Source organism: Indicator indicator, chromosome 22, assembly GCF_027791375.1.
Source record: "Indicator indicator isolate 239-I01 chromosome 22, UM_Iind_1.1, whole genome shotgun sequence".
Taxonomy (NCBI): Eukaryota; Metazoa; Chordata; class Aves; order Piciformes; family Indicatoridae; genus Indicator; species Indicator indicator.
In genome coordinates, this window is record NC_072031.1 from 16,492,413 (window position 1) to 16,513,153 (window position 20,741).

Consider the following 20,741-nt stretch of genomic DNA (forward strand, 5'->3'; position numbering starts at 1 on the left):
TTTCCAATTCTTTACAATTTCCACCCTCAGTCTCATTTCTTCTCTTTACACCATCCCAGTTTCTTTACACCAGCCACAAGGCCCCAGGCTCTACCACCACACTGCTGGCATCTACGTCACATCCCCAGCACACCGATGGGCACCATGAAGCCCATGCAGAAGCAGCCACCTGTGTGCACTGACCCCTGACACCACATCAAACCCATCCCCACACAGCTCACTTGTCCCAGTAGTGACCAGAGGAGCCCAGAAGTTGAACTGGGCACAGGTGCTGCCCCACAGCTACAGCCTGCTGGAACAGAAAATAGCTGCCACCTCTCAGGGGCACAGTAAGGTGGCAGCAGGTGGGACGTGGGAGTAGGGAGAGCTCTGTGGGGTAAAGCATAATGTGCTGGTGTAAAACTAGGAGAAACTGGAACAGGGATGCATCCCAGAAGTGGTCCCTGCTGTCTCCACCCCACTCTGGAGAGCAGCAGTGAGGAGGGGAGATGATGGCACAGCTGGTAGGAGGTGCCAGGCAGGATGGGCAGCCTGGGGATGCTGCTCCAGGGAAGAAACCACTGCAGCCAAAGCATATTTGCAAATAATGCAGGGCCTGGGAGCCCTAGCAAACACCTAATTAGGTCATTAAAGAGACAAAATCATGTCACTAATAAGATACTAGAGGTTAATTGAGTGTTCCCCCTGCCTTTAATTAAGGGGAAAGGAGTTAATTCACATTAAAGCCATTTCTGCAGCCTCCCCTCATGGTGTTCCACAGCTTCAGGTTTGAAAATCTATTGAGGTGATGGTGCTGAAAGGTCAAAGTTTGGAGCTTTTGTCTGCTCTGCTGGGGTGAATTTGGGCAGGGGGAGGAGGGATTTCCATTCTCAGAGGGATTTCCATTCTCAGAGGGAGAAACCTCCTGCTTCATCATCTGGGTAACTGAAGGAACAGAAGATTTGTAACAGCAGCTCCCTCACCCCAGAGCTGGCATTCATTCTGCTCATGCCTTGGATGGGTAAAGAACTTGCTGCAGGCCAGGCCCAAAGAGTGGTGGGGGATGGAGTCACAGCCAGCTGGTGGCTGGTCACCAGTGGTGCTCCCAGGGGCTCAGCTGGGGACCAGTTCTCTTTGAGATCTTCATCAGTGGGGCTGGGGAAGGGCATTGAGGCATCCTCAGTGAGTCCGCAGGTGACCGGGGTCAGTTCTGGGCCCCTCAGGCCAAGAAGGACACTGAGGGGTTGGAGCAAGTCCAGAGAAGGGCAACCAAGCTGGGGAAGGGTCTGGAGAACAGGACTGGGGAGGAGCAGCTGAGGGAGCTGGGGGTGTTCAGCCTGGGGAAGAAGAGGTTGAGGGAGACCTCACTGCTCTCTACAGCTCCCTGAGAGGTGGAGCTTGAGCTCTGCTCCCAAGCATTTTGTGATAGAAGGAGAGGAAACAACCTGAAATTGTGCCAGGGGAGGGTTAGGTTGGAGATTAGGAACAATTTCTTTGCTGCAAGAGTGGTCAGGGACTGGCAGAGGCTCCCCAGGGAGGTGATGGATTCCCCACCCTTGGAGGTGTTCCAGAAACCTGTGGCCATGGCACTCTGGGACTTGGTTTAATGGCCATGGGTGGTTGGACTCAGTGATCTCAGAGGTCTTTTCCAACCCAAACAATTCTGTGATTCAAACCTGCTATTGGCAACTGGGAGGGGGGGATTGTTGTTTTTTTTTTTTTAACCTGGAAACTCCTGCAGAACACATCCCACACTTGGGCTCTGCTGCTTGCTCAGCCTCACCCCCCACCTCCCACCATGCTGCCAGCCCTCAGAACCCAGGGCTGATTTAGCAAGGACCCCCTGGCCACATGCCCCACAGACCAAGTGGTTTCCAAAGCTTTTATTGTGGATGGCAGAGCCATCGTCCTCACACACCCATCCACATGCTCCCTGTTAGCCACCCAGAATGCTCCCAGTTAACAGAGATCAGCAGATCTATATGGAAGAATATTTAATCTGGTCACGGGGAGGGGAGGGGTTGTCTGTGGGTTTCTCTCTTAAATATTTCTCTCTACTCCAGCAGGGTCCATTTCTCACCAGAACAGGTCTGATATAAATTAGAACAAAGGGAGGAGGTTGGTGGTAGGGTGGCCACAGCCATCCCTGGACCATGGCAGCCACAAGAGCCCTGGGCCACAGGCATCCTTGGACCACAGGAGCCATGAGACCCCTGGACCACAGCAGCCACAGGCAGCCCTGGACCATAGTGGCCATGAGCATCCCTAGACCACAGGAGCCATGAGACCTCTAGGCCACAGCAGCCACAGGCAGCCCTGGAGCAGGGCAGCCAGGAGCATCCCCAGACCACAAGAACCTTGGGACTGCTGGAGCACAGCAGCCACAGGCAGCCCTGGAGCAGAGCAGCCAGGAGCATCCCTGGACCACAGGAACCTTGGGCCTGCTGGAGCACAGCAGCCACAGGCAGCCCTGGAGCAGGGCAGCCAGGAGCATCCCTGGACCACAGGAACCTTGGCCCTGCTGGCGCACAGCAGCCACAGGCAGCCCTGGAGCAGGGCAGCCAGGAGCATCCCTGGACCACAGGAACCTTGGGACTGCTGGAGCACAGCAGCCACAGGCAGCCCTGGGTGCTGGTCCTGGCTCCAGGCACTGCCAAGCAGCCCAGGTGCCAGCACAGTGCCTTGCCCTGTGGAGGGCTCAGTCCCACCCAAAGTCCTGCCCTGTCATCTGATAAAACTTCATGTTGAAGGGTCTGTAGAACTCCCGCAGGCGCTGCACCACCTGCAGGTCGATTTTGGGGTGGGGTCTCCCCTTGGATTTCCCCAGGCAGCGAGGCTTGCTGCTGCCTTCTGGCTTCTTCAGGCAGGGGAAGCCCTTGGTCTCGTTAAAGTAGAAATGTTTGTCTGTCACCACCCTCTGGAGCCCCAGGAAGTCCTGGACACGCCCCATCTCCCCTGCTGGGTCGCTGACCAGCCTCTCCCCGCTGACGAAGAGGAACTTGGAGAGGGGGAAGTACTGCAGCCAGTTGTCCAGGTGCTTGGCGTAGATCCCGATCCTCACCGCGCTCCAGCTCGTGTCGATCAGCCCCGTGCTGAGGTTTTTGAAGGCCAGGGCCTGGAAGCTGGGGATGGAGGGGTTTTTGGAGAGAGTCTGTGTGTAGTCTGAGATGGCCCTGGTGACAGGGTTCCTCACCACCACGATCAGCTTCGTGTCCCGGGACATGTTGTAGATGCGCCGCGGAGCCTCTTTGGTCACGAAGTAGCTGGGGGTCTTCTCCATGGTGATCTGCCCCTCCAGGGTCCGTGGCATCAGGCTCCTGGGGGTGCAAGGGGACAGGCTCAGGGATTCAGGCACAGCTACACCAACCTGATGCTGTGATGGGGAGAAGCAGGAGCACACTGCTCTGTGTCCAGAGAAGGGCAACAGAGCTGGGGGAGGGTGTGGAGAACAGGGCTGGGGAAGGAGCAGCTGAGGCAGCTGGGGGTGTTCAGCCTGGAGAAGAGGAGGCTGAGGGAGACCTCATTGCTCTCTACAGCTCCCTGAGAGGAGGCTGGAGACAGGTGGGGGTTGGGCTCTTCCCCCTAGTATCAGGAGAGGAAATGGCCTGAAATTGTGCCAGGGGAGGTTCATTTTGGACATGAGGAACAAGTTCTTTGCTGCCACAATGGTCAGGGATTGGCGCAGGCTGCCCAGGGAGGTGGTGGAGTCCCCATCCGTGGAGGTGTTCCAGAAACCTGTGGCCATGGCACTTGGGGCTATGGTTTAGTGGCCATGGAGGTGCTGGGTTGATGTTGGACTCAATGACCTTCAAGGTCTCTTCCAACCCAATCCATTCTATGACTCTGTAATGCACAGGAATGGGTGCTGGGTGCCATCAGGATCAGGGCTTGCAGGTTCTGGGACATCATCAAAAGTGGAACAGGGGGATGGGGAGGGGGAAGCTCCATTATTATTAAAACCCCAAGAAGTGACACAAAAAAAACCCAACAAAGGGGAGAGAAAGGCCAAGGGGATTGGTGCTGGGGGTGACAGGGTTGAGCTCTCTGCAGGGCCAGAGAAAGTGACTCTTCCAAGGAGCTAAGATGGGCGAGAGGACGATGACATGGGGGACAAAACCAGCCAGGCCAGCCCAGCTTAGTGGTGCTGAGGGCTCCTCTCACCCACCCCAATCCAACTCTGCTGCCCAGGGGCACCCAGCACCATCCGGCTGTGCCTCCAGGAGACCTCCCCTCTCAAAGGCAGGGTGACAGGCAGCCCGGGACAGGGCTCAACAGGGGGACAGAACCCTTTTTGTGTAAATGTAAAACAGTTTGGAACCAGGAGAAGGGGACAAGGCTCGGGACAGATTTATCCTCTCCCAGCAGACACCCGGTACCACCCGGATCTGCATATGAATCACCCCAGGGGCTTATCTCAGCCGGCCGGACAAGGCTGCCTTTGTGGCTGCACAGCAGCTATGAAGTTGTTAAACTGGAACCAGTGATGGTAGAATTTAAGATACTGGCCCCCTCCTTGCAGGCAGCTAAAAGAGCAGCACCTTCGCTGGGAAGCAGGAGAACAACAGAGACAGGATGTCAGGAAGGACAGACCCAGCCTTGTGTCCCTGCTCCCAGCTCTCCCAAGGAGACCCTGGCTGCTGGAGGGTCCCCAAAGCAGGGTGGGGAGCACGGTGGGCAGCCGTGCTTACCCCCCAGCCCCATCCCTTCCACCTCCTCCTCTTCCCAGGGGAAGCAGCAGGGCATCTGTTGAACCTCTGAGCAGGGTGCAGGGGCAGAACTCACCAGGCTGAAGTCCCCAACGAGCCGCCCGGGAGCAAATTAGGCAACGCTCCTTTGACTTCTCATTACTGTGCTGTTCCCCATCCTCACTGCCCCTTCAGAGCAGGCATTGGGTCCTGCCAGCACCTCCCCGAGCGGGCAGAGCCCCCGGGGCACTTTCCATCCCAGCCCTGCCTCCATCATTGTTTGATGCTCTCACCAATTCAAACCAAGTGGAAATGAGACCAGGGCTTCCCGATCAGGGCTGCCCGGGAGCTAATTGGCTTTAAGCAGGGAAACCTGAATATGCTAATGTCGGCAGTAACGAGCCTGGGATGCGCCTGGAAGGGGCTCAGCGATCGGCTGGCTCTGAGACACGTCAATTAACAACAAGGAAGATAATTTATTAATGCTCCTTTGCACCCCCTTGGCCTTTGCTCCTAATTACAGCTTGACACATGAAACATCCCCGAGCATTGACGGCTCCTGACACGACTCCAGCCCCAGCTGCAGCATCCCTGAGCATCCCCTCCTGCCCCCCAGCAGGCTCTCACCAGGGCAATAGCCTAAGACCACAAGGGAAACGTCTCCAGCCAAAGCAAAGGGGTCCTGCTGCAGCTCCCAAGCCAAGCCAGAGCATCTCTGGGCAGCCCCAAGCACCTCCTCCTGCCTCCCAGGCAGCCCTTTGCTGGGGCAGTAGCCCAGGACAATGACTGGAGGGCCTCCAAGCAATGCAAAAAGTTCCTGCTGCAGCCTTGATCCCGGGTGGAGCGCCCTGGGCAGCCTCAAGCATCTCCTCCTACCCTTGAGCAGCCTCTCACCGGGGGCAATAGCTCAGGACCACTACTGGAAGGGCTCCAGCTAACCAGAAGGAGCCCAGAGCTCTCCCACTATGCAGAATGGGGTCCCTGGGCTGGGATTCATTCACCTGGGTCAGACTGCAGAAGGGGATCAGAGAAGGAGATGAGATGGGCTTGGTGGTACCACCAGCCAGGGCTGCTTCCCATGGGGTGCCCACAGACCCTTCCTGAGGGGTTCCCTCACCAGCTGCAGAGCCTGGCTCCTCCCTCCTGTGAAGGGCTTGGGCTGGAAGGCAAGAGGCAAGCAGCAGTGAGGTCTGCTGGGGTGCTCTGGGAATGGCCAGGAGCTGGGAAGGTTTGTGTTTGACTTGGCATCAAGACGTGGGAGATGTGGAGCTAGGGGCGGGGGAGAAGCTGGAGCCAGCATTAGCATTTCTGATGGGGTGGCTGCTCTCACACCCAGCCATCAACCCCAGGAAGAGCTGGCACCACTGGGGCAACCAGGGCTGCTCTGCCCCTCTGGCCTCTGTGCTGGCCAAGTCTCTGTGCTGGCCAAGCCTCTGTGCTGGCCAAGCTCCTGGTCAGCAAGGGCAGAAGTCTGTTCCCCCCCCCCCAGCACCATGGGGCAGCTACAGCCCTCTGCTCCTGCTTCTGTGCAGAGCTGGATCTGTGCCCTCCACCAGCAGCATTTGCATCCCCATCCTGCTCATGTTTATGGCTGAGGGTTGCAATTATAGGGCTGCTGGAGGCCCTGAAGGTTTTTTCTCTGCATGGTTATTCCAGTGGGGTCGTTAAGGCCAAAGGGCTCCTGATGAATGCACAGAGCAGCATCTGATTAAGAGGAGCAGAAAGCAGAGTTAATAAGGACACAGCTCCTCCACAGGAGGAAGCTGCTGGGGCTCTGTCACCATCCATGGGGTTCAGAGGTGCTTCTTCCTCATTCTGCTCCACTCTAGAGCTGTGCTGCATGGGTCTCCCCAAAAATACAGCTGAACTCCCTGTTGACACCTGCCATGGACACAGCACAGCCACCATCAAGTCCCTCCCATGCTCTTGCTGGAGGTGGTGTCCCTTAGCCAAGGCACAAAGCCACCCTAGGACCTCTGCTCACCACCCATGGCTGCAGCAGTGAGCATCAGGCATCCCAGCACATGGCCTGGGAGAGGCCCCATCCCTGGAACCACCCCAGCTCAGGTTGTTTGGGGCTCTGAGCAACCTGCTCTGGTTGGGGATGTCCCTGCTGACTGCAGGGGGGAATGGAATGAGAGGTCCCTTCCAACCCAACCCAGTCTGGGAGTCTGTGACACTTGGTACCTCCAGAGCTCACCCAGTGACAGGACAACAGGGACAGTCCCACCTGCAGCCCTCCACTGCAGCAAAGGCAACTCAGGGTGCCAGGAGCAGCCTTTCACTGCCCAGCAGCAGAGCTGTGCTTTGTGCAGCCACCAGCCCTGCCGCTTGGCTTAGAGCAGGTGAGAAACAGCACAGCCTGGGTCAGCTCCCCCAGGCAGCAGGGGCAGGCACATGCCCAGGCTTGGTGGGATGCTGGGCTGGGGGTGTGGGGTGAGGACAGGGCTGCAGTGGGCACACCAGTCCCTCCCCAGCCCTCTGGAATGAAGTCTGTCTGCCCAGCAGCAATCACAAACCCTCCTCTGGCAGCTCCCTCCCCCATGTGCCTTTGATTCCTGCTTCCCGGTGGCCCCGGGGCTGTGGGGACAGCCTGTGGCAGGTGTCTTGCCTGTGACCCAGGTCAGTGGAGGGCTCTGATCTCCAAATGACCCTTCCCAGCAGCCAATATGTACCCAGGCTCAAACAGCTTGCAGATGAAGGAGCAACAGACTGGAGATGATTTATTCAGGAATTAAAGGTTCAGTTCCCCTCTTAAGGGCAGTGCCTCGGCACTGTCAGCCTTCATTGCACACAATTAAAGGGGCTGGTGGCCCTGGCTCACCATGGGCCTCCTTCCTTCCAGGGGAATGAAATTCAGCAAAATCAGCCCCCCTGGGTCCCCCTACCAAGCCCCAGTGTAGCCTGTGGTAGCCTATGCAGAGGGACTTGCAAACTCAGCACACGAATGGCCTGGGCAGCTGCTCCAGCTCCAGTTTCTGCCCAGGGTGGAGGGATGGAGACACCTGGGGTATTCCCAGTCCCAGTGGGACATTCTCAGGCTTGGGGTCTTCCCTTGCCTCACAGAATCCTAGAATTATTAAGGTTGGAAAAGGCCTCCAAGAGCATCCAGTCCAACCCTCAGCCCAACCCCACCTGGCTGCCAAACCATGTCCCAGAGTGCCACAGCTACAGGTTTCTGGAACACCTCTGGGGATGGGAACTCCACCACCTCCCTGGCAGCCTCTTCCATTCCTTGACCACTCTTGCAGTAAGGAAATTGTTCCTCATCTCCAAACTAAGGCTCCCTTGGGGCAGCTTGAGGCATTTCCTCTTGCCATTAGTTAGCTGGGATGAGCCCCAGCCTCATTTCAGGGAGTTGCAATGAGGTCTCCTCCCAGCTTCCTTTCCTCCAGGATAAACAACTTCACTTCCTCAGCTGCTCCTTCCTAGCCCTGTTCTCCAGATCCTTCCCCTGCATCATTTCCTTTCTATGGACTCCCTCCAGCCCCTCAATGTCCTTCTTGAAGTGAGTGGCTCCAAACTAAACCCAGGACTCAAGGTGCAGCCCCACCAGTGCCCAGTCCAGGGGCAGGATCTCTTCCCCCTCCTGCTGGCCACACCATTGCTGATCCAAGCCAGGATGCTGGTGGTCTTCCTGGCCACCTAAGCACACTGCTGGGGTCATCTTCAGACAGCTGTCCACCAACACCCCCAGGTCTTTTTCTGCCAGCAACCACCCAGCCACTCTGCCCCAAGCCTGGAGCATTACTGTCTGCCACTGATCCCCTCTGGGGCTGCTCTTCTCCAACAGCCCCAGGGCTCTCAGCCTTTGCTCCTCACAGAGCTGCTCCAAGCCCCTCAGCATCTTTGTAGCCTCCCCTGGACTCTCTCCAGCAGTTCTCTGTCTCTCCTGAACTGGGAAGCACAGAACTGGACCCAGGACCCCAGCTGTGGCCTCACCAGGGCAGAGTAGAGGGGGAGGATAACCTCTCTCAACCTGCTGCTCACACTCTTCTGAATGCTCCTAGGAGACCTTGGCCTTTTTTAGCAGGAGGGCACACTGCTGGCTTGTGGGGAACCTGCTGTCCACCAGCACTCCCAGCTCCTCCTGCCCAGAGCTGACCTCCACAGCTGGCACTGCAGCACCTGCTGCTTTGGGGAGGGGACAAGAAGACACAGAGAGTTCTCTGCCTGCTGGACCCTGGATGGCTGCACTCCAGCCCCAGCCATGCTGAGGAGCTGTGAGGCTCCAATTTGAGGCAAAATCCCCCAATATTGTGAGTGCCTCCATCCCCTCACTCCCACATGCTGCCACACCCTGGGACTCCCAGCCCAGAGCAGTGCCAGCCTGAGCCACAAGCTCTCAGCTCATTAGCTCAGACTAATTAGTCAGGACCCACACTTCCCTCCACACTGCTGGCTTCCTGCTTGGTGGTCATGTGCTGGCTGATGGGGTGCAGGTGATGAGCATGCCCAGCAGCTCTGCCCAGCCCTGCCCAGCCCAACCCTGCCCAGCCCCAAGGAGGGTGCCTGGGCAGGAGCCCCACACAGGACACCCTGCTGCCAGCCCTGTCACAGGTGCAGGAGCTGGAAGAAAGGAGGAAGAAAGGAGGAAGAAAGGAGGAAGAAAGGAGGAAGAAAGGAGGAAGAAAGGAGGAAGAAAGGAGGAAGAAAGGAGGAAGAAAGGAGCACTCCACACATGCCTGCCAGAGCCAGGCCCTCCTGCTGGCCAGCAGCTCTGCAGCTGCTTTGATTTGCTCAGCAGATGCTGAGGAGGGAGGGAGAGAACTCCCCAGAGCCAGGAATAATTTCAGTGGAGTTGTTTATTTGATCTCAGTATGGGGCTGGCCCCTCCACCTTGGCCAGGCCCAGCCCAGCCCCTGGCAGAGCCATGGGGAAGGAGCTGCTGGGCTCTCCAGATGGTCACCTGGAGGCCACCACTGCTGGCAGGCTTGGTTGCTCCTCTCCAGCTTGTGCTGCAGGGCCAGCAGAGCCCTTGGCTGCACTCTGCACCATGCTCCATCCACTCCTCCTTCCTGCACAGCTAACCCACCAGGGTGGGGGGTTGAAGAAGGGACACCCCCCACACCCCAGCAGCTTTCAGGGAAGAGAAGAGATCCTTCCAGCCTCATTCCAACATTTTCCAGCACTTTTTAACTTTTCCTCCTCTTTTAAACAAACGAAACCAAACCAAACCAAACCAAAATGAAACAAAACAAACCAAACCAAACCAAAGAGGGAACTTTGCACTTTCTGGTTGCTGGACAAGAGCTGGTATCAGGGGACAGGTGCAAAGGCCACCAGGTCCTACTGGCATCATGGAGAGTCAGCTGCTGTGAGTCATGGTTTGCCCATCAGGAGCCAACACACAAACCCAGCAGAGGCTACCTCTGAATCACTGCACCCAAGCATTGCACCAGGGACTGGATCTCCACTGCCAGTGAGGGGGTGCAGGGAGAAGGAAGAGCTTGGCCCAGGCTCCAGACTGCACAAACAGTGGAAAATCATTGAGTCCTAGAAGGGTTTGAGTTGTAAAGGACCTTAGAGATCCATCTCCAAATCCCCTGCCATGGGCAGGGACACCTCCCACTAGGTCAAGTTGCTCAAAGCCTGATCCAGCCTGGCCTTGAACACTTCAAGGGATGGGACATCCACAATGGCTTTGGGCAGAATGCTCCTGGCAGAAGGGAAGGGAAGCATAACTAGCTCTGAAATGAGGGAGGTTTCACCCTGCAGCTGGACAGCAAAGCCCAGAGGGTGCCCCAAAGCTTCCAGGCAAAAGCAAAGCATTGCTCTTGTCTCCCCCCTTCCCAGAGCAGAGCTCATACCAGCACTCACCAGCCCACATCCCTCTGTCTCCCCAGTTCCTGCCATGGTGCTGCAGCCTGCACCCTCCCTCCCTGGATTTGGAGGGGAAACTTTGACTTACACTCCTCTGTCATGGTCACCTCCTCTGCTCCTGGCTGGTGTCCACCCCAGAGCAGCTCCTGGCTCTGCACAGGACCTGCCAGGTCTGACAGCTCCGAGCTGGAGGAGCTCCTCTGCCCTGCTCACCTCCAGCAGGGACAGAACAGGGTCTGGTTGGTGCTGGGCTGGGGTTGAACCCTCTCATGCTGCTCTTGCATGGAAATGCATCCAGTTTCCTGCAGCAACAAAAAGGATTCCCCATCTGGCCCAAATTTGTAACAGCCTGGGGGAAGATGGGAAACAAATTTAGCTTTTTTTTTTATCCCTCTCAGCAAAAGCCTCATTTCCTGGGCAAAAACCAGAGCCAGGCCTTGCCCCAGAGCACAACAAGGGTGGGAGCCACCACTGCTTGCCCTGCCCAAGCTGCTCTGTGCCATCCCAACCTGTGGCATGTGCCCAAGCACCAGCAAGAGCCAGGCAAAGGGACTGAGAGGGGAGCCCCAAGGTACAGCTCAGAGCCCTGGAGCTGCTGCCAAATGGTTCTTGTCCCTCACAAGCTGCTCAGCCAGCTCCATGCTTGTGCAGCTCCCCAGCCTGCAGCCCACCCCAGGAGAGCTAATCACAGAATCATTAAGGTTTGGAAAGACCTCTGAGGTCAAGTCCAAGCAGCAGAGAACCCAACCATGGCCACCCAACCACGGCCCCAAATGCCATGGCCACAGATTCCTGGGACACCTCCAGGGATGGAGACTCCACCACCTCCTGGGCAGCCTGTGCCAGTCCCTGAGCACTCTTGCAGGGAAGAGATTGTTCCTCATCTCCTTGTTCCTAAATCTCCTCTGGGGCAACATGAGGCCATCTCCTCCTGTCCTGTCCCTTGCTCCTTGGGAGAAGAGCCCAACCCCCACCTGGCTCCAACCTCCTTTCAGGGAGCTGCAGGGAGCCAGAAGGTCTCTCCTCAGCCTCCTCTGCAGACAAGGGAGAAGCCTCTGAAATCCAGCCCAGCCTGGACAGGGCTTTGGGAACCTGGGAGCTGCTGCTGGGCACCCCCTGGGGTCCTCCATTCCCCTCATGCTGGGGTTCAGCTGGTCCCCAGGCAAAGGAAGGCCCCTGGCAAGGAGGGAGGGTTACAAACGTTGCTGCCACAAACCCAAAGCTGCTTCTGCAGCTGCAGACAGAGAGGCCACTGAAACCTGGGAGGGCTTGGAGGATGTCACCACTACCCTGGAGGGGTTTCAAAGCCATGGAGATGTGGTGCTGAGGGCCATGGTTTAGTGGTGACCTGACAGTGCTGGGGTAAGGGTAGGACTGGATCTAAAGGTCTCTTCCAACCCAAACAGCTCCATGAGTCTCTGCCACGGAGCTTTGTGCCCAGGCTGAGCCCTTGGCAGCTTCCACTTCCCCATCACCCACACAGGATGAGCCCCAGACTCCATCCACAAGACTGGTAGGTTCAGGGTGATGATCCCAACATCAGTTCTCCATCCTTTCCTCCTCCCCTCCCTCCCTGCAGCAGGAACAACTGGGAATTCCCTACCAAAACATTTCTGCCCTGCAGAAATCTGGCTGGGTGGCAAGGGAAGAGCTGTTTGTGGGACAGGGCTGCCTTTGGGTTATTTTTATCCTGGCTTCCTAAGGAAATGTGGCTTAAGCAATCACAGTCAGTCTGTCTGTCTGTCTGCCTGCCTGTCTGCCTGCCTGTCCTCCCAGCTGTCTGCCCACCTTCCCCCAGCCCCTCTCAGCCCACCAGCCCATTCTAGCCAGATGTGATGGAGGAGCAGGATCAAAGGTAGGAAGTTTGCACATTCCAGTGAAAAGCTGTGGTCAGGCTGTGGCTGGGACCCAAACCACTGTCCTCAGCTCAGAGCAAGGCACCTCCAGCAGAGCCCAGACCCCAGCAGCACCCTCTGCACCAGCTCCATCCATCCAAGCCCCAAGGAGATTGCTCTGGAAGGCTTCAGGCTCTCCAGGTCCTGCTCAGCACCAGGGAATTTGGGAGGCCAAGGAAAGACAGCTCCTTGTGGGTCAGGCTGGATGGAGCTCTGAGCAACCTGCTCTGGCTGGGGATGTCCCTGCTGACTGCAGGGAAGATGGAATGAGAGGTCCCTTCCAACCCAGTCTGGGAGTCTGTGACACTTGGTACCTCCAGAGCTCACCCAGTGACAGGACAACAGGGACAGTCCCACCTGCAGCCCTCCACTGCAGCAAAAGCAGCTCAGGGTGCCAGGAGCAGCCTTTCACTGCCCAGCAGCAGAGCTGTGCTTTGTGCAGCCACCAGCCCTGCCGCTTGGCTTAGAGCAGGTGAGAAACAGCACAGCCTGGGTCAGCTCCCCCAGGCAGCAGGGGCAGGCACATGCCCAGCCTTGGTGGGATGCTGGGCTGGGGGTGTGGGGTGAGAACAGGGCTGCAGTGGGCACACCAGTCCCTCCCCAGCCCTCTGGAATGAAGTCTGTCTGCTCCACTGCAAAGCCAGAAGCTCTCCCTTCTGCCTCCTCTTCTCCAGTCTAAACAACCCCAGGTCCCTCAGCTGCTCCTCATAAGCTTTCCTCTCCAGACCCTTCCCCAGCTTCGTTGCCCAGTTTGGGAACCTGCCAAGGATGCCCCATGGGAACACAACAAATTCTACTTCAGGATGAAATTTAATGTTGGGGGGGAGGAAGTCATTCTGAAAAGCTCCCTTCCAGTAAATTGATTTTTTTTTTCTTTTTTTCTTTTTTTCCCCAGCACAGCAGCAGCTTTAAAACAAAACAAACCCAAAACACAAACTTCTTTGGGCACTGCAGAATGGGATTTTTTTGGTTTTTTCCCTCCTTATTGTGAAAAATTTAGATGAGAAAACATGTTGGGTAAAATATTCAATTCCTCCCAGCTCAGAGAACCTCATCAAAAATTTGAAGTATTACTCCCAAATCCCTCGTGGCAATTGGCTATTTTAAGGTCAGTTAAACTTATTATTCACTCAAGATTTTCTTTCAGGTCCTTGCATATTTCTAACAGATTTCCCCCACCACCACCTCCAGCTCAAGCCTATGTTACAAAAACCCTTTCCCCCACCACCACCTTTTTAACCCTCCTGAAAAGAAGAAGGGAGGGGAAAAAATGAGTTGTCAAAAGGAAAGATCCTAATCAGAAACAGCTCCTGGAGCCTTAAAAGCTGACACAGTTTGTACTTGCTACCAACAAACGCTGACACTACCTCCAGATCCCCAAATCCCTCAGCTTTTAAAGTGCTGAATGGAGCTGTGCTAGGGAAAAAAGAGAATTAACTCCACTTTGGGTTTTCTTATTGCCAATCCATTCTCCTTCCAACACATTTGTTCCACCACCTTTGCATTGTGTGATGAAAAAACAAACAAACAAAAAAGGCAACTTCAAAAGCCTGCTCCTTGCATTGCCTTGGGGTTATCTGAGCATTTCCAGCCCAAGTTCCCTGTACCTCCTGCTCCTGCCATGCCTGACCCATCCAAAGGCAGCAGGCAGGCACTTTGGGGTGCTTGGGTTTCTCAATAAAGAACACCCCCAAAAACTGTGGTGCTAGGTTCTGGGGTGCTCCCTGCCAGCTCTGGGAGCAGCACACCCAGCCCAAGGCTCAGCTCTGCAATCAGTGAACCTCACTGCCCTGGGCTGGGGCACTCACCCTCCAAGCCCTTGCTTGCTCCTGGGAAGATGCTCAACATTCAGAGTCCAGATCAAAATGTAAGTAACAAGAGACAGGACAAGAGGAAGTGGCCTCAGGTTGCCCCAGGGGAGGTTTAGGTTGGACATGAGGAACAATTTCTTCCCCAGAAGGGTTGTCCAGGCCTGCCCCAGGCTTCCCAGGGCAGTGGTGCAGTCCCCATCCCTGCAAGGGTTTTAGAGTCCTGGAGCTGTGGTGCCGAGGGCCATGGCTTGGTGGTGCCCTGGCAGTGCTGAGGCAAGGGTTGGACTGGATGATCCTAAAGGTCTCTTCCAACATAAATAATTCTCTGGTTTAGGCTATTTCTGAGGTTTCCAAACAATCCTATGAGCTGCAGCCACAGCCAAGGGTAACGCAGCCAAGACAGGAGGCAAAGTGAGGCGAGAGGAAAGGGCTGCAAGTGCCCAGAGAGCAAAGGGGGTTGAAATGATTGAACAGCTCTTGGTGTTTGCAGCCATCTGGCCCACATTGCTCCATCCAGCCAACCAGACATGTGTTGCTTTTATCCCCAGCACTGCCATCCTCTGAGGTGCAGCCTCCCCTCTGCTGCAGCTGAGCACAGAGCAGAGGCTGCGAGGTCAGAGCAGTGCAGGCTGCTGCCAGGTGAGCAAGGCTGTCAGAGCACCTCCACCAGCAGATTCCTCCTACTTGTACCTAAAACCACACCAAAACAAGGCAGCTCTGGCAGACTGAGATGGCATTTTGAGTGGGGAACCCCACTGCAAAACAGCATAGAGTCACAGAAGGGTTTGGGTTGGAAGGGACCTCCAAAGCTCATCCAGTCCAAGCCCTGCAGGCAGCAGGGACATCCTCCACTAGAGCAGGTTGCTCAGAGCCTTGTCTGAACAGCTCCAGGCATGGGGCCTCAGCTCCCTCCCTGGGCAACCTGTTGCAGTGTTCCAGCAGCCTCCTGCTGCAGAACTTGTTCCTCACATCCAATCTCAATCTGCTCTGCTCTCATTTCAAACCATTGCCCCTGGTGCTGGCCCTGCAGGCCTTTGGAAACAGTCCCTCTGCAGCCTTCCTGTAGCCCCTCCAGGTACTGGCAGGCTGCTCTGAGGTCTCCCTGGAGCCTTCTCTTCTCCAGGCTGGATGAGACCTTGAACAGCCTGGCTGGTGGGAGGTGTCCCTGCAAGGACAAAGGCAAGGAGTGGATCATGTTTAATTACTCATTGTCCGGGGTCTTAAGTATCAGGCCAAGTGTTCCCAGATGTGGTGGGATCTGTGTCAAAGCCCAAGTACCTGCTTGGATATTTAATCTGTTGGTATCTGGGGTGTGAGGGTCAGAGACAGGGCTTTGGAGGCAGATGTTCCAAATCTTTTCTACTCTTACCATCAACCTTTTAATAATGCCATAAATCATCAGGCACTTCTCAGGTGACCACATAATTGCCCATTTGTGTATCTCAGCAAGCTTCTCTGGGCTCTTGCTCTTTGCTTGCCAGCAGAGGAGAACCTGCTGAGAGCACTCTCCAGGCCCTTGTGTGCCCCAACTCTCCTTCCAGCAGTCAGCTCCTGGCATATGTGCTTCAGCTGCAAAAGACAAGGAACTGAGGAGATGAAAAGAAGGTTGGATGGGTCTGTTCCTAATGTGAACCCTTTGATTGCAGCAGAAGGAAAAGATGGAAACTCACTGGAGGCAAAGGAATTAATTAAGGGGAGAATAAAGGAGCATCAGTCTGTCAGAGTCCTGGCATCAGTCCTCAGGCTGGTGTGGAAGTGGCCATAGTGGTACTTGTCCTGTCAAGAGGTTCTGTGTCTAGGAGGCAGTGCAAGAAGGGCAGCGACTTGCTGGAGAGGGTACAGCAAAGGGCTACAAAGATGCTGAGGGCACTGGAACAGCTCTGTGAGGAGCAAAGGCTGAGAGGCTTGGGGCTGTTTAGTCTGCAGAAGAGCAGCCTGAGAGGGGATCTGAGCAGTGCTGATCAATACTTACAGGGTGGGTGTCAGCAGGATGGGACCAGGCTTTGCTCAGTGGTGCCCAGAACGAGGGGCAATGGGCACAGACTGGAGCATCAGAAGTTCTACCTGAACAGGAGGAGGAACTTCTTTAGTTTAAGGGTGACAGCCCTGGAGCAGGCTGCCCAGAGAGGTGCTGTAGTCTCCATCTCTGGAGACATTCCAAACCTGGCTGGATGTGCTCCTGTGTGACCTGCCCTAGGTGACCCTGCCTTGGCAGGGGGGATTGGCTTGATCTCCAGAGGTCCCTTCCAACCCCTACTGTGCTGGGACTCTGTCCCACACTCTGACTCAGGGGCAACCCAGCTAGCACAGGACCTGCCTGCCACCCACTGCCCCAGCACCCTGCCACCCACTGCCCCAACACCCTGCCACCTTCTGCTTTAAAGGTTTGCCTCCAGACCCTGAAGGAAAGGAGATTCCTGCAGAAATTTGGTCTCACACCACAATCCTAAACTGAGCTGCTACTGACTGCTTCCTACCTGATCCCCTGTGATCTTCAACCCACAGTGAAGTCACCATCCTTCACCATGCAGCCAGCTTTCACCTAGGGCTTGGAAAGTGGCTCCAGATGGTTCCATCACTCTTCAAGCTGTGGTTTTTGTGTAGGTGAGAAGACCACTGCCTGCCTGCAGCTGAATCACAGCTCAGTTTGGGATGCTTTTCCAATACACATGCATGTGCTCCAAAGCTTTGGTTCTCTTGTCTTCAAGAGATGCTTGCTTCAAGCTACAACTGAAACTCTTCCTGTCTCATGACTCAAAAAACCCTCACCAAGTCTCTTGAGATTCAGAACATAACCAGGAGAGTTCCCACCCCTGCTCCCTGCCCAGATTTATGTTCAGCTGCCAAGTGAAGAGCAAGATCTATCACCAGGAGCATCCCAGCTGAGCCTGGGAAGGCTTCACAGACAGATTTCTTTCCAAAGGGCACTGGTTACCCTTCCTCTTCCCCCGTGAACTTGGCTCCAACTTCCCCCCCACAGAGTGATGGAGCTTGGGGACTGTTTTCTTATCAGAGCTGGGTCCATCGACTGTGTGACTCACTGGCCACGATGTCATGCAACCAGAAACCCACTAATGGCAAGGTGTAAGCTGACACTTCCAGACAACTCACTGAGCCATGATACAGACACAAGGTTCCCACAGCTGGACACAACTGGAGTTGGGTGGTCACTAAACCTTGGCAGGATTTAAGCTTTAATTTGCCTTTCTTTTGAGAATGAGATGAGGTGCAAGCTTCAACTTGGGGCTGATGCAGAGTGCTGCCATCCTCCCAGCAAGCCTCCTCCTGCTAAGGAGGAGCTCAGCACAAGTGACAAGTGACAGACTCCCTGACCTGCTCTGCTTGGGAGACACTTCTAAGACCATTGAGTCCAGACCTTACCCCAGCACTGCCAGGGCACTACCAACCCATGGCCCTCAGCACCACATCTCCACAGCTTTGAAACCCCTCCAGGGATGGGGACTCCACCACTGCCCTGGGCAGCCTGGGCCAGGCCTTGACAACCCTTTAGGGAAAGAAATTGTTCCTCATGTCCAACCTAAACCTCCCCTGGTGCAACCTGAGGCTGGATCCTCCTGTCCCTTTGCTTGTTCCTAGGTGGAAGAGCCCAACCCCACCTGGCTCCAACCTGCTCTCAGGGAGTTGCAGCGAGCCAGGAGGTCTCCCCTCAGCCTCCTTTCCTCCAGGCTGAACGACCCCAGATCCCTCAGCTGCTTCTCCCCAGCCCTGTGCTCTAGACCCTTCCCAAGCAGGATTTCAGCTGCAGGACCAGCCAGACACAGCTTGGACCCCGGGAAATCCTGCTGGTGAGGGCAGGCTGGTGCCCACTCTTTCGCCTGGCTCCTTCCCTGGAGCAGGGCACCAGGATGCTGCCACCAGCACCACCATGGTGAGACCCTCACCTCCAAAACGTGCACTGATCCAGCAGCTGCTCAGCCCCCTCCGTGGGGCAGGGGCAGTTTTCTCCCCTCTCTTTCCGGCAGCAGCCCAGCCCCTGCCCGACAGCTCCTTTGTGAGGGGGAGGCACAGGGACAGCCGCGCACCACTCGGGGGCAGCGGAGCGGATGCAGGTTGTCACGCTTGGGTCTCTGACACCACAGGGGGACCTTCAGCTCCCTCCCTCCCCCCAGCCCGGGCTTTTCATGGAGACAAACGATCCCTTCCCTCAACAAAACCGAAATTCTCAGCCCGAAGTACTTGGCAGCAGCCCCCTGACATTTTTCTCATGGCTTGTGCGGCTGAGGAGCATCATTTGACGAGACATAAAAGCAGCCCTGCGGAGGAAGCGCCCGGCGGCTCTTGTTGGAGAATAATCCCTGCCCCCGCCCCGGCTCCGCGTCCAGCTGGGCTGCTGCTCACACCAATGGAGCTGGCAGGTCCCAGACAGCCAGGTCTGAGTGACTGGGCAAAGTTCTGCCCAGCCATCACCCACCCCCCGAGCCCCGGAGAGTGACGACCAGTCCAGGGCTGTGACAGCTGGGGGCCAGAGGGATGGCCAGTGTGCCCTTCACACTGAATCCCCTGAACCCCAGCATGGGGTTGGTTGGGAAGGACCTTGGAGATCATCCAGTCCAAGCCCTGACAAAGCAGGACACCCATAGCAGCTTGCCCAGGGGCACAATGGCCAGGGGGGGTTGGAAGGTATCCAGACCAGGAGACTCCACAACCTCTCTGGACAGCCTGCTCCAGGCCTCCAGCACCCTCACACCAAAGAAGTTTCTCCTCCTGTTCAGATGGAACCTCCTGGGTGCCAGTTTGTGTTTGTGCTCCTTGTCCTGTCCCTGGACACCACTGAGCAGAGTCTGGCCCCAGCCTCCTCCCCCCAGCCTTTATCTCTTGCTGAGCATTGCTCAGCTCCCCTCTGGGGCTGCTCTTCTCCAGGCTCTCAGTCCCAGGGCTCTCAGCCTTTGCTGCTCACAGAGCTGCTCCAGACCCCTCAGAATCTTCCTAGCCTCTGATGGTCTCTCTCCAGCAGTTCCCTGTCTCTCCTGAACTGTGGGAATCTAGAATTGGATGCAGTCCTCCAGATGTGACCACCCTAGGGCAGAGCAGAGGGGGAGAAGAACCTCCCTCAACCTGCTGCCCACGCTCTTCATGCACCCAGCACACCTTTGGCCTTCTTGGCCAGGAGGGCACATTGCTGGCTCAAGCAGGACTTCTTGTCCACCAGCACTCCCAGGTCCCTCTCCACAGAGCTGCTTTCAAGCAGCTCCCAGTCCTGCTCCCTGCACCTATTGACAAGTGGCACTGACGCGACCCTGCACTGACAAGCTCCTGATCAATGGCACTCATGGAGCCCCTCCCTGCTCATGGCAATTGGAGGATTTCTTTCCCCTCCACTCTTATTACCTTTCCTCCCTGGCAGGGTGTCCCCGGGGGTGAGTTGTCTCTTGGAATTTCTGGGGGGTGCTTCGTGGCACAGACATCAGGAACAATGGCACAGGGTGTAAGGGAGGTGGAGGCAGGGGCAGAGCTTTGGGACACCAACACCACGCTCCAGAATGGGGAAAATAAACTAAAATAATCTGAGTTAGGACTGCAGAGGTGGCAGAGACATTTTGAGACACCAGAGAGATAGGGCTCAGCTCCCAGCTCCCATCCTCACTGCACCAGGGCTGGCTCTGGGGGATTGGTACCAGCTGGGGTTGCTTTGGGGGCTTGGTTTCACCCACAGCAAACAGAGACTGCTTATGGAGGATCCATCCTGCCCTCAGCTGGGTGCTGGGGTCAGGAGCAGTGTGGGGCAGTCAGCCAACCCTGCCCACATCCCCAGGAGTCTGATTTGGGATGCTGGGGGCTCTGGAACAGCTGGGAGATTGGGGGAAGGGGGTGGTTGTGCAGGGGGGGCTGCCCCAGCCCCCTTTGAGCAGCTCCACACAGTGCCAGGCTGGAGGCAGGAGCATGATGTGGGCTTCAGGGACGGGATCTGTCACTTTTCTTGTCCCTTCCTATCAATCACAGGCACCAACCACAATGCAGAGCTCAGGAAAGCAGCAGCCAGCTCAGCAGCCCAAAGGATGAGACCTGGCAGGCAAAGAATCACAGAATTGTTCCAGCTGGAGAGAACCTCTAAGACCATCAAGTCCAACCCAACATCACCATGGCCTCTAAAGCACATCCCACAGGGCCATGGCCACACAGTTTCTTGAACACCTCCAGGGATGGGGACTCCACCACCTCCCTGGCCAGCCTGTGCCAGTCCCTGACCTTGCAGCAAAGAAATTGTTTCTCATCTCCAACCTAACCCTCCCCTGGTGCAACCTGAGGCCATTTCCTCTTGTCCTTGTCACTTGTTCCTTGGGGGAAGAGGCCAACCTCCACCCCACTCCAACGTCCTTTCAGGGAGTTACAGAAAGCTTTAAGGTCTCCCCTCAGCGTCCTCCATTCATCCCAGCTTCAGGAACACCTCCTGCACATCCACCTGTGCCCACAGCCATGGCCACAGCCACTCTTTATGTGCCCAGCCATAAATCACTCACAGTGGTGAACCCTCCCCCAGCAAGGACAAGTCAGAGGTCACATCCTTCTTCTCCCCAGGCTCATGAGTG

The 20,741-nt window shown here is 56.3% G+C and overlaps 1 protein-coding gene across 1 annotated transcript in view; it reads right to left on the reverse strand.

The window, feature by feature from the left end:
* Nucleotides 1-2,677: 2,677 nt before the first annotated feature.
* The window catches only part of HS3ST6 (heparan sulfate-glucosamine 3-sulfotransferase 6), a 28,353-nt gene continuing 10,289 nt past the window's right edge, over nucleotides 2,678-20,741 (reverse strand). Inside the window, exon 2 of the mRNA XM_054391111.1 lies at nucleotides 2,678-3,296. Within this exon, the coding sequence (XP_054247086.1) occupies nucleotides 2,678-3,296 (619 nt within the window). The remainder of the gene's footprint in view (nucleotides 3,297-20,741) is intronic.